At 37.4% G+C, this 13,433-nt stretch overlaps 1 protein-coding gene across 1 annotated transcript in view; it reads left to right on the top strand.

Annotated features, from left to right (window-relative positions):
* The first annotated feature begins 215 nt into the window (after nucleotides 1–215).
* The window catches only part of TBX21 (T-box transcription factor 21), an 89,767-nt gene continuing 76,549 nt past the window's right edge, over nucleotides 216–13,433 (top strand). The window contains exon 1 of the mRNA XM_073608087.1: nucleotides 216–1,295. Coding sequence (XP_073464188.1) covers nucleotides 661–1,295 — 635 coding nt within the window. The 5' untranslated portion in view covers nucleotides 216–660. The remainder of the gene's footprint in view (nucleotides 1,296–13,433) is intronic.

Below are 13,433 nucleotides of genomic sequence, written 5' to 3'. Positions count from 1 at the left end.
GGGCTGCCCTGTCACCATCCGTATGCTATAGGTTTGTAGAGCTCGTACATTAGCTGTTGGCATGTGTTCATACATTTATATATTTTTTTTTTTACATACTTGTTATAAGCTGTAGAAGTTTATTGAGGGATACAAAGCTACTTTTTTTTTGCAGGTGGCACCCAGCAAATGTGACGAAGAAACTTTTAAGGCTCAGCCACCACTGTAGGCAGTTTTAATGGGCAACCTAAACCAATCAGTGAAGAGTTAATTTCCCTATGTTAAAAGGCTCGAGGTGACAGAGCGTCAGACTCACAGAAAGCAAGCTGTGGCAGACCGAGTGACATAAAAAGATAGTGACAAGTGACACCTGCAGAAGATCTATAGTTATGTGTGTAATGGATACACATAGAAATAAGGTGACAGGGTTACGGCAAGGAGCTAGAACGGTATGAGCAGAGAAAAATGAAGGACTGAGCATTTTCAGGTTCTAGAAGTTGAAATTGTGTCAGGGAGTGAGTGACATGTGCCAACGTGATGGGGAGATAATGACAGGTGCATAGGTGGAGGAAGGACATCCTCACACGTGACTCTTGTGTGACATCCACCTGGTGTGACAGTGACACCGGAGGGGTAACTCTGAGACACTTCCATGGGTGCAGCGGAGCATTACGCATCAGAATGCACAGAGGGACTCAAATGCACAACTTACCAGAAGAGCAGCACATGCAGGGCACAGCTGAACCACAGAGCATGCCGAGGATGCCAGGCATGATGAAAGTGCAGAGTACAGGACTGCAGAGCATAACAGGAGTTCGGAGCGAAACAGAATTGCAGAGCACAGAAGAGCTAAGCCGCGGAACACCGATGCAGAGTGAAACAGATGCGCAGAGTACGTTGAGTAAGAAAAGTATGATGGGGATCCAAAGGGACAAACTTATGCAGGGAACTGAAGAACTGCAGAGCGGCGCAACTGAGCAGAGCCTTTCCACCCAACTGCAACATAAATTTGATCATCTTGATTCTGGGGATGAAAGCTTACCTGCTAATTATACCTATCTCCATGGAGTCCGTCACTCCTCCACCGTTATCTGCCCCTACAGACAGGACTGTAACCCTGAGATTGAAGAAACCGAAAGTTACCCTCAATGTGATGGACATCTCTCTTTCCCCATAACCCTAACTCACTCCTTCACTCGTACCCCTAGCCCAGGAAGCCAGAGTTCTGAGAAGATACAGGTCACCCTAGCTAATCACCCCCTATGGAGTAAATTTCACAAGCATCACACAGAGATGATCATCACCAAACAAGGCAGGTAAGTAATTGCTCTTCTCTTTTTTTTAAGTAATTGTGTTATTTTATATTTAATGTATATTTAGTATTTTCTATATAGCGGTAATTGCAGTTTTCCTAAAAAAACATACAAACATACCGGTGGGCCTTTGTAGGCAAACCTAACTTTAACTTAATTTACCCCACAGCTACAAGTCTAAATTAATTAGACAATAAATGAATGCGTTCATGAAAATTGCCTTATTTATTCATATGCGTAATTATGGTCTGTGCCTAACTAATATCTATACACTGATTGATATGCTGCCAATGGCATATACAAGATGTTTTAAGGTTTAGACCAATTACTGCCACACATACAAAACTTTATGCAACAACCACAGAAACACACTGACAAAAGATTGGATTCCACAAATTAAAAAAAAAAAAATGACAAAACAACAACAAAATCAAAGTTATAATACAATAAGGCCTCATGCACACTGGACATTTTTACCGTGGCTGTTTTTGGCTTCAGACGTTTTTTCCTGCAGCCAATAAACTCTCCAGCATGTTATCCTATGTGTCTATGGCTGTTATCAGCAATTTTTGGCAAGGGCGTTTTCTGGCTGGAGAAAAAACCCCAGAACTAGTGGGTTTTGAGAGGCGTTTTTCAGCTAAAAAAGGCTAAAAAAACGCTGGAAAATGCGGCTTTTGTGGGAGTATAATTTTTTTAAAAAAAAGCTAAAAGCACTACAGCTAAAAAACGCTGAAAAATGCTACTGCAAAAACACATTCTACAGCTACAGCTTTCTACAGCTAACGCTACTGGCATTTTTAGATAGATAGATAGATAGATAGATAGATAGATAGATAGATAGATAGATAGATAGATAGATAGATAGATAGATAGATAGATAGATAGATAGATAGATAGATAGATTTTTTTAAATTCATACATATTTGCATATATTCATTTTTGGAACTTTAGATAAATCTTTAAGTCATGCAGCAACTCCTTGTCATCATATTGCTGCATATCCGGATATTAGGCCTAATATAATATAGCAGGTGCTGCTCACCTATCAATTGGTGTATATATTATATGTATATATATCAAGTGAACGCATATGGCGTAGTGTTTTACAAAAGAATGCTCCAGCTGAGATTGGTTGAAGTTAGTTGTCAGAATAACCTTGATTAATTCCTACTTCATATCACTATTAGATTTATTTCCATATGTGTACATGTCATTTATTGAAAAAGAAAAAAAATTTCCAACACAATTTTTAAAAGTTGAGTTTTGTTCATTATAGCTAATCCATTATGCAGTGATCACAACCCCCCCCCCCCCAAAAAAAAGCTACGTAGGCTTATTTAGGGGAACATAAATAACCTCCTCTCAAATTGCTGGTAGGTTTCAGTAAGCATGAGTCATAGTGGGCCGTTCACTGTAAAATTCCATGAAAGATCTGTGGTATTTTTTTTTTTCTATGAATTTTTGAAAACTTACTGAAAACAAGGGCATTGTAGGTTACGTGAATCCTAATGGTGGTCAAATGTATAAAGTAAAAAAAATAATTATTCAAGAAGGCCCATACCAAACGTGGCCATTCTAGTATGGTTATTTGTATATTTCTATAACAATATGATTGAAAAAAAAATTGTATTAATGGTTGGTAGATTTTGTATGCACATTTGCATAAGCTGGAGTGAACCCACATGATGAAGAAAAATAATTAAAAGGTGTAATAATGTTTAGTACTCCAATCTGCAAGAGGCTATAGCTCTTGGTGCCAACACACAGACCAGACTAAGCCATGAGTTATTGGCTTTTTTCAAAGAGTCTCATAAGATATCCATAGCTCAGAAATGACCCATTAGGATAGACTTCCCCCTCTTATGAACCCAAACCCTTCTTCCCTATCTCTCTTGCTCAACTGTCCCCCTTTTAGGCCTAATGCACAAATTCGTGTAATTATCTCTCTGTGTAGCATCAAAAGTCATGTTCATATTGCTCTCAACCTTAGGTCAATTATTGTTGCTTTTCTTGGAATATTATTATAAAGAAAAAGTCATTTGCAATAGCAACTTGCCTAAAAATATATATTTTTTAACATTGGTTGATATGGGCAGTACATTTTTTTTTGTTATGAGTACCAGCATGTTTCGAGGGATTTGTGTTTTGGTTTTTGCTGTTGTCTAATGCAAGAGTTTGTTAAGACTTACGTAGGCAGATGCTTTAAGGGTGTTCAAGCTCTACTTACTTTTGCCCTGGGGTATGTTTTTTTTCTTAAAGACCTTTGGTGCTTCAATATGTCCCTCTTTTCCATCATAGGAGTTCAAGAAGTATGCCCATGCTACCCATAACTCCTTCAAAGGGCTGCATTGTTTTTTGAGGTCAGAAAAATGAATGGCTGGATGGCAACGTAGAGTACACCAGCTGTTCTAATAAGTTATATATAATCACAATAGTAGTTATATTAACATTTTTGTAATTAGTGCTTATGTCTGTGGTTTTAAAATGACCATGTTTAAATAGAAGCAACAGCTATTGCAATTCTGAAATGTGTATTTTGAATCATTATAGTAAGTGGAGGACAGAAAACTAAAAAAAACAAAAAACGGAGTAGCTATTAGGACATGGCAGAGAATCAGAGGCCAATCTGGTAGGCAGGCCCCAGATACACCGCAATAACCTTTGTCTGCAATACTGGGTGGAAACAGCATGCTCATACTCAGTGACAACTATTAACTATTTGATTTTTAATATAATAGCAGAGGTTTATTTATCGCACACAGGCATTCACATAAGTGCCTATCTGATAAAATCAAAGACTTTTGTGAGTGACTCTTGTCACTTTTGTGACACCCACACCATCACCCCAGATCTGTTTCACATAAACTGTCACTAAATCAATCATAACATTTTTTTAAAAATAGATTTACCCACTGTAGACAACAAGAACATACAAAAATTCTTCAAATATACAGCACAATAAAGACTTTAGGGCAACATTATATTCTATATGAAATATTGCATAGTTAGTCCATACCATATTGTTGGTATGGATCAGAGAGTTGAAAATTGCATATAACGATCATTCGTTTCTTTAAGCCAGTATATCATTATTAAATCTGCCCTTTCTAATTAGGTTTGGCGCTGTCTCAATTTTCATTTTTAAGGATCAAGGAACCGGGGAGGGAGACGTGTGGGAAAATGGGGGAAGGGGGGGGAAAGGACGGAGAAAAGAAGAAGAGAAACTAGGCTCACAACATCCATCAGGTTACCAAATCATTTTGATTAGTATATAGTTTGGAGTTATCTTGAGGTACTCAAGTTGCCACAGATGAGTATCTGTAGTAAATATAAATTCATTTCAGTAAAACCATTTCCTTTGGAAGGACTCTTCTTTACCGTTAATAGTGGGTGATAGATCTTCCATAGATTTATTACAATTTGTTTGGGCAAACCATTGATTCAAGGAAGGGAGTTCTTGCCTGCTCTGATTCTCCAGAATACTGGTTCTTGTCATCTTTACCAAGGTGCTAATGAGGGAGTTTTTGTATGATTTTTTAAACATAGTATTGAGGATATTTTTCGTTTTTAACCTACAATAAACACACACAAGAATTGCGCATGTTCTAATTTGGCAGAGCATGTCTTTTGACCAGTAGAGGGGGTGAAATGTATAAAACTAGGATCTCACAATGAGTCTGTCTCAGATACATTTCTATAAGATTTCTGCTTTTGGTTTTTTGTAGGCCAAATGTTATAAATCTTCTTGGCATATGTTAGATACTATAGTAGAAATATAAAACTGCACGTTGTTATTCATAGTGTTACTTTATTGGATTTTGCGTGGACACAAATTGCTATACTGTAATTTGGGACATTAGATTGGTGGTTCATTAGTGTACTCTTCCTGTATATATTTTTTCTGAAGTCTCTATATATGAAGACAAGAAGTTAAGCTGGGTTGTAGTTGGTTAAAACATGTTACTGTAAATGTGTTCAAAAGTTCTGCAGAATTGGAAATAGGAAACATGAAAAAAGTTTTTCTTGTTTAGCCTTTTATCTGACTTCCTGGTGGTCTGGTGGTTTGGACGAGCTGTGCCCTGTGTCTTTGCTATGTCCATTGGTAAATGTCATGTTTTACAAAATGGGTTACAAAAGTAGCTTTCCAAATAGATTGTTAAGTTCATAATACAATATTAATCTTTTTGTTTTAAATCCTGTAAGCAGAAGGGATATTATATCCAAACTTGGTCTTTTGTCAGAAAGTTCAACTGTAATAGAAGAGCATTAATAATATAATGAATAATGGCATTAATAATGGCATCAAAATATTCATCCATGTTTTAACTCCAGTCTTGACTCTTTGGCTAGTCCTCTGTGAAATGCCACTTCAATTCTAAAACTCCTATGACTTTACAAACATATATATATATATATATATATATATATATATATATATATATATATATATATATTCTTTTACATAATTAACTAATCCAGATGGGCATTTACTATCAATTGATTCTCAAAAGTGATTCTTATTGCTGTGATTCTCAAATAGGAAAATTAGAGGTTCCAAGTTTTGAAATCCTGCGAGCCAAATAAAGATATAGCTAGTGTTGGTGAGTCACTCTAGCCATAAAAACATAAATATTGAAACGTATTCATAAAAATGATTATAATATTTTTTAATTGATAAATTCTGCTTCAATGTATGCTTAGCAAAAACACAATCAAGCAAGTTTTCAGAGAAGCTTGCTGCAAACCACATCAATAGAAGATAAGGGCCGTTGTTGGGTTCATGAGCGACTACCTCATGGTCTACATATATGTACTGTATATGTATGGATATGAATCATTAAGGATATTCTAGTTAGACTATAAGATACACAATTCCTCTTTTTAAATTGTTAATTAAATTATTTAGGAATTTATTTGCCCTATTTATTAACCTATTTATTATTGAAAAGAATTCAAAAGAACGTGTCCTGTAGTAGACAGATGGAACTATAATCAACCTATTATGTTCATACTAAATTTAGTATCTCACATACGGAATTTCAAAACTTTGCTGGGACCTACTTCATATTACAGCTGCAAAGAGCTCAAGTGTAACTAATTAATGATGGCCAAATTTGTTTTTACTAGTCTATAGCGGCAATCGCAGGAAAAAATTGATCAATAAACCATCAAGATGTCCAGCGTGTCATGATATAAGTGATACTAATGAGCCAGTCATACACAAGTACCAACGCACCCAAGCAAAATTATAGCCAAAGAAATTTAAATGGGGCACAACAGAAGATGGGGGTCACTATCTGACTGAATAAGAACACTGTATACACAGCTCAGATACTTTCTATCTATCAGATTGCAATGAACATAGTATGCAGCACATCTAGGTTGGCCAAAGATAAGTAGATTTCTCATACAAATGTGATTGTCTAAACCTTTGTGCATCTGTACTGCAGAAGAAAAGGGTGGTAGACCCCTGAAAGCTTATTCTGAAAATTGAACTGTTGGTGCAAAGTAAGAGATTCTCATGGACAGTACCCAACAATCATATGAATGGCAAGCCCTTACTTGCCACAATTGTGCTCTGTTAAAAATGTTGCAGTCTTATTCCTCACTAGGTGACTCTTTGACAGTGGTACAATGCAGTCCATGCACAGTAGAATGTTAACATCTTTTTTATATGGAAAAGAATGATTAATGCTCAAGTTATAAAAAAAAAATGTTCTACATGCCGTAAAATCTCTTTGAGGAACAAGAAGCACTTGCAAATTTTGGAAGCACGTGCTATCTCTTGACAATTGCTACTTGGAATTGCTACTGTTTAATAATTTAAAAGGGACATTCCACTCCCAGCAAGAAAGTGGAAACTCCCATAACATTTAGGTCTAGGTTTACCTGTGGGAGTCTGTCTCCTACCTTCAGTAAGTATTTTTAATGACAAACGTGTTACGTAAAAATATTAGGTAACTCCTACTGAGCTAATATTCTATGTGGAAGGTTTCTATTTGGATGGAGCTAGAACAACACATTTGAAGGTGTTTGGTTGCTGTTAAACACTTTATAACAATGTTATTTTTTTTTTACCTTGTATAATAATGGTATAATAATATAATAATAATGGTACATTATTAAAGTGGAGCTCAATACCTTCTTTCTAGAAAGCTTTCTGGCTTTCTGGCTTCAACCATGGAAACAGTATGAAAATGAATTTGGACATTGACAGACTCTTTGGTAATTTTGGAGGTGTTCGTTACCAAAATTAATTTTTTTTTCAACGTTGCATGTAAAAACTAAAACAGATGCAGAAAATAGATTTTCGTTTGACGTCATATACCTAAATATGTTACCCTAACAATTCTCAGTTATATGTAGTTATTTAGTTAATAAGGGTGACAGTTTTCAATGGTTTCTAAATCGGTGCTCTCTAGCAATTTTTTGGACCACAAGCACCGTAACGCCATAATAATGTATTATCGTGTTTACATTTTTAACCACTTAAGCCCCGGACCATTTGGCTGGCCAAAGACCAGAGCACTTTTTGCGATTCGGCACTGTGTCAATTTAACGGACAATTGCGCGGTCGACGTGGCTCCCAAACAAAATTGTTGTCCTTTTTTCCCCACAAATAGAGCTTTCTTTTGGTGGTATTTGTTATTTGTTTTTATTTTTTGCGCTATAAACAAAAAAAGAGCGACAATTTTGAAAAAAAACGCATTATTTTCCACTTTTTGCTATAATAAATATCCCCAAAAAATATATAAAAAAATATTTTTTTTCCTCAGTTTAGGCCAATACGTATTCTTGTACATATTTTTGGTAAAAAAAAATCGCAATAAGCGTATATTGATTGGTTTGCGGAAAAGTTATAGCGTCTACAAAATAGGGGATAGTTTTATGGCATTTTTATTAGTAATTTTTTTTAACTAGTAATGACGGTGATCAGTGATTTTTATCTTGATTGTGACATTATGGCGGACACATCGGACAATTTTGACACATTTTTGGGACCATTGGCATTAATACAGCGATCAGTGCGATTAAAAATGCATTGATTACTGTAAAAAAGTCACTGGCAGTGACGGGGTCAACACTAGGGGGCAGTGAAGGGGTTAATGTGTGTCCTAGGAAGTGTTTTAACTGAAGGGGGATGTGGACTGTGCAGGGAAGCTAACAGATCCTCTGTATGAACAGAGGATTTGTCAGTTCTCCCCTCAGAGAACTGGAAACTGTGTGTTCACACATACGGTTCCGGGTTCTCCGTGTGCCCCAAGCGATTGCGGGAGCTCGGCGGTGATCGAGACCGCCAGGCACTCGCATCGGCTCGAGGGGGGCGAGCTGGGGGCGTGCGGGCGCACCTTCGGTGGTGCGCACATGCCCCTTAGTGGCCACAGGGCGAAGCGAAGTTACATAATGTCGTTTCGCCCAGCTGTGCCATTCTGCCGCCATACAACTGCGGCGGCTGGTAGGCATGTGGTTAAAACATTTTTTGAGAATTGCTTTGGCTACACAGGAAAACCAGGGCAATCTGCTGTGAAAAATAAAGAATTACGAACAACTTTTGCAAAATAAAATGCAGGGGAAAATGGGGTACATCGGGGGGGTCCTGTCCCGTGACCAATTTTTTAACTTGTTCATAAAGAGGTTGTAATAAACATTTCTCTCAGTGTTTGCTGGTGATACAAATCCTAGCAGGGCAGTAACTTCACAACAGGATATAGAAACTGTAGCTATTTAAAATAGAGAAGTGGGCAGCTAAATGGCACATGAGGTTTATTATTAAAAAGATGTAAAGTAATGCACTTTGGAGCTAAAATAATGCATGCAAGTTACTCGTCAAGGGGGAGAACCTCTGAGGGAATCAAGGATGGAGAAAGATCTGGGGGTCCTAGCAGACCTCAGATTGAGCAATAGCATGCAATGCCAAGATGCAGCAAGCAAGGCCAGCAGACTATTAGCATCAATAGGGTATTTAGTTTAGAGATAAAACTAAAAATTCAACCATATTACAAAACTCTAGTTTGACCACATCCTGGGGATGCTGTCCAGTTCTGGTCACCAGTCCTCAGGAAGAACGTGTTTGAACTGGAAAGAGTCCAGAGAAGGGCACCAAAGCTCTTAGGGGGACTGGAGGACCTCAGTTATAAGGAAAGACTACAAATAATTAATTGTATTCTCCCATGAGAAGAGACGATTAAGAGGTGATATGATAGTAATATACTAATTAGTAAATGGTGACTTTAGCATTGGGAGGAATGTAATTAACCCAAGAAGACACAGAGCTACACAATGAAGTTGGACAAGAGGTGGTTCAATCCTAAAATTTGTATGGGATTCTTTACTGTTAGAGCAGTAAGGATGTGTTTCGATGTGTTTCTTAGCATACACACACATGCGCGTGTTGAACTGAATAGATGAGCCTTTATTCAATCTTACCAACTCTGTGGAAATTATTTTTTTTTTCAAAATTGCTGGTCTTTTTTTGTTTATAGCACAAGAAACAAAAACCACAGAAGGGATCAAATACCTCCAAAAGAAAGCTCTTTTTGTGTCAAATTTGTTTGGGTACAGCGTCGCACTACCGTGCAATTGTCAGTTAAAGCGACGCAGTGCTGTATCTCCCGGTCATTAAGGGGACAAATCCTTCCAGGGCTGAAGTGGTTAAAGGAGAAGTACAGTCAAAACATGTTTGGCTTTACTCCTCCTGTGGGTCACAGAAGTGCAGTTCGTTTTGCAATCTTGTGACACGCTTTCAGCAGAGAGCGGGCTGAAGTCCAAAATAAAAAATAAAAACATACTTCGCTTTAAAAAGTAATCTTACAGGGTATTCTAATAACTGGGAAAAAAACACCCAATATTTAAGCAGTTTAAACATCTAATGCACAAATAATGTTCTTCCCATTGAAGTCTCTGGAGTGGATTTATCACTAATACTTTCTCCTATGAGTGTAAATTGGCTCATTGTGTAGCCTCAGGTGCTCAGCTGCAGAAATGCAGATCTCTTCCATAGTTCCATAGTTCCCATGATAGCTAATATGACACAAATATTGAAGTTGATCACAAGAAATTGTAGTCATAGGACGGTGATACTAAAGTATTAGTGGTGCAATTGACAGATTGACAGATTTCAAATTTGCCATTTAAGCATCACAGAATTGAATTAGAGAAAGAAATTAGTTGCCCAGTAATTTCTCCCATATGAAACGGATGGGCAACCTTAGTTCCTGTGAGATTAATCTCTTGGATCTAATCTTAGCAATCATGCAGAAATTGACAACCTTAGAATGAATGACACATTTAGTTAATATTTTTCAGACTTAATTTTTAAAAGCAGTAATAGCAATCAATCGGAATTCATTTTGTAATGCTCTCATTTCAGCACAGTGAATTATGATTGCTACGGGTTGGGTGCACTGAAGAAAGATCTCTTTGACTATGAACAATTTTTTTGGATAGGCCACTTAAATAGAAAAACATGTTTTCATATTTAGTGGTATAATTGCTTCATGGGCCAAGACCCCCTAAAGTGACCCCTTCAGTAGGATACAAAATACTCTATTTCTAAAGTTCGATCAAAACACAAATATCAGAACTGCTATTACTAAGGCAATTAAAAAGGCAGGGGACAATAGATACTTGAAAGCTGCTCTTGCCAACTGTCTGATCACTCACTCTCACATTTTCATAGTGTGCACTGTGTGAAATCAGGCAATTGCCAATCAGCAAGTGTCCCTAACACTCCAGATAAGAACCTGCCACCAAAAGATTGCTCAGCAATTTTTATAAAGTTGGTATGTTTATTGAATGATCAAGGAAAGCCAACATGTCTAATTGATGAGGGCACCCTTCATCAGGGCTAATAATGGGTGTAAATAAAAGAAGAAGTACAGCCAAACATTGTTTGGCTGTACTTCTCCCGTGGATAACGTGTATTTTTTTTTTATTTAGTCCAATTACTGGTACATTTTTTTCATAGTTATATATTTTTTATATTTTTATACTTTTATACAAAAAATTTTCATGCCATTCCTGCTTGCAGGTGTTGACTCTCTGATGTTGATATTTATTTTTGCTCTCCTTATTGTTGTTTATTATATGTGATGAATATTCTGTAGGTGTATTGTTCAATAATTATGTATTGTTTACTTACCAGTTAATATATTATGTGAACCTCAAGTGGATCCTGAAGAAGCCCAATTTGGGCAAAGTGCGGCGATCCCACCACCATCCTGGGTTCTGTTAATTGTATGGCAAATTTGGTAGCACTGTACACACATTTTTAGAATGTCTGCTTACACTTTTTCTATGGATTAATAAATTCTGTTCTTTAAACATATCTTTATCTTGTTCACTATTGGTTGTTGCACACTTACAAATCCCATATACGCCTGTGTCTATCCTTGTGGGAAACTCAGGGATACCCTATGCTCTTTAAATTCTGCATTCCTGTGACCTGTTTTCAGCAGACAGCGGGCTGAAGCCCACTGTCGGCTGACGTCACAGAACCAGTCCAGGCTCGGAAAAGATTGCGACAATGAAGTCGTGATCCACCCCCATGCCTGCACCGGCACCCGGGTCAGCCTCTGAGCGAACCGCTGAAAGCCTGAGCTGGCCGCTCCCACCTCCTCTATAGCTCAGCACTCCAGTGAGCATGGCGGGGGGGGGGGGGGGCCAGGGCAGACAGCAGTGACTGACAGTCATCAGCTCTCTGCTCAGGGAACTCTGAGAACCAAGCGATCAGTGGTGTTTGATCACTTGGTTCTCAGTCTTAGAGCCGGCGGGGGACAGATGCAACATCAGACAGATTCTGCATCCACCAAGGTAAAAAAAAAAAAAATACTTCTTTAAATATAAACCTATAAGTTTACTAAAAAAAGACAAAGATAAAAATTTTAGGAATAGATAATGCTTCCCAATAACATTTAATATTCATTAATAGTAAATATCCAATTATTATATACTGTTCAAATGATGAACATCTACATATTTATTTATTTTATGTATTGTTAGGTATATATATATATAGTTATGTCAATATTATGCAGATGCTTTACATATTTTCTGCGTTAAATATTAAAACACAAAAGAGTCTCTTAAAAAGATCAACTATATAATTATGTATAATTAATTACTAAAATCAAAAGAACCTTATTGCAAAATGCATTCACTACCAGTAGAGGAAGATAAAACAACAATAAGAATGCTTTGTTCTTCTTTTCAGAGTTCTTACAGTATGTTGTGCAACTGAATATCATTCCTTTCATTCCATAGAAAAAAGTAGGACACATTTCACTGAGTACACGCTGTATTGTACCATCACCTGGGAGTAGCCTAGTCAGGGAGAAGACTTCAGCTTTTTCAACAGTGTACAATATAGTCAAGGAAGGCTTTGTCATTGGCAAGAGAAATCTGCTTTTCTTTGGTTAACCTAACTGTACAGTATAGTAATTGTGTTCATAGCAATCTGCTAGAGGTACAGTGGATATAAAAAATCTACACACCTCTGTTAAAATGTCAGGTTTCTGTGATGTAAAGACAAAGATAAATCATTTCAGAACTTTTTCCACCTTTAATGTGACCTATAAACTGTACAACTCAGTTGAACAAAAAATGGAAATCTTTTAGGTGGTAGGGAAGTAAAAATAAAAAAATAAAATAATATGGTTGCATAAGTGTGCATACCCTTAAAGTGGTTGTAAACAAAGCATACTAACTCATTATGAAATACTCACCTTAGCTCAAAGCCCCTGCAGTGTTCCCCGTACACAGTTCCGGCCGGCGAAATCGCTCCCGGAGTGGGCTCCGGTGCTGTGATTGGCCAGAGCCGCCATGATATCACTTCCGCGCATGCGTGCAGGAGCCGCCGTGAATGGCACACTAGCTGAAGCAATGGCACGCATGTGCCAATGTTGTCGGCACATGCTGGTACAGGGGATATCTCCTAAACCGTGCAGGTTTAGGAGATATCTGGGGTAGCCACAGGTAAGCCTTACTATTGGCTTACCTGTAGTAAAAAAGTGGTCTGTAAGGGTTTACAACCACTTTAAACTAATACTTTGTTGAAGCACCTTTTGATTGTATTACAGCACTCAGTCTTTTTGGGTATGAGTCTATCAGCATGGCACATCTTGACTTGGCAATATTTGCCCA

The sequence above is a fragment of the Aquarana catesbeiana genome, linkage group LG12 (genome assembly GCF_042186555.1).
Source record: "Aquarana catesbeiana isolate 2022-GZ linkage group LG12, ASM4218655v1, whole genome shotgun sequence".
Classification (NCBI taxonomy): domain Eukaryota; kingdom Metazoa; phylum Chordata; class Amphibia; order Anura; family Ranidae; genus Aquarana; species Aquarana catesbeiana.
This window is presented reverse-complemented; position numbering and strand designations above follow the sequence as displayed.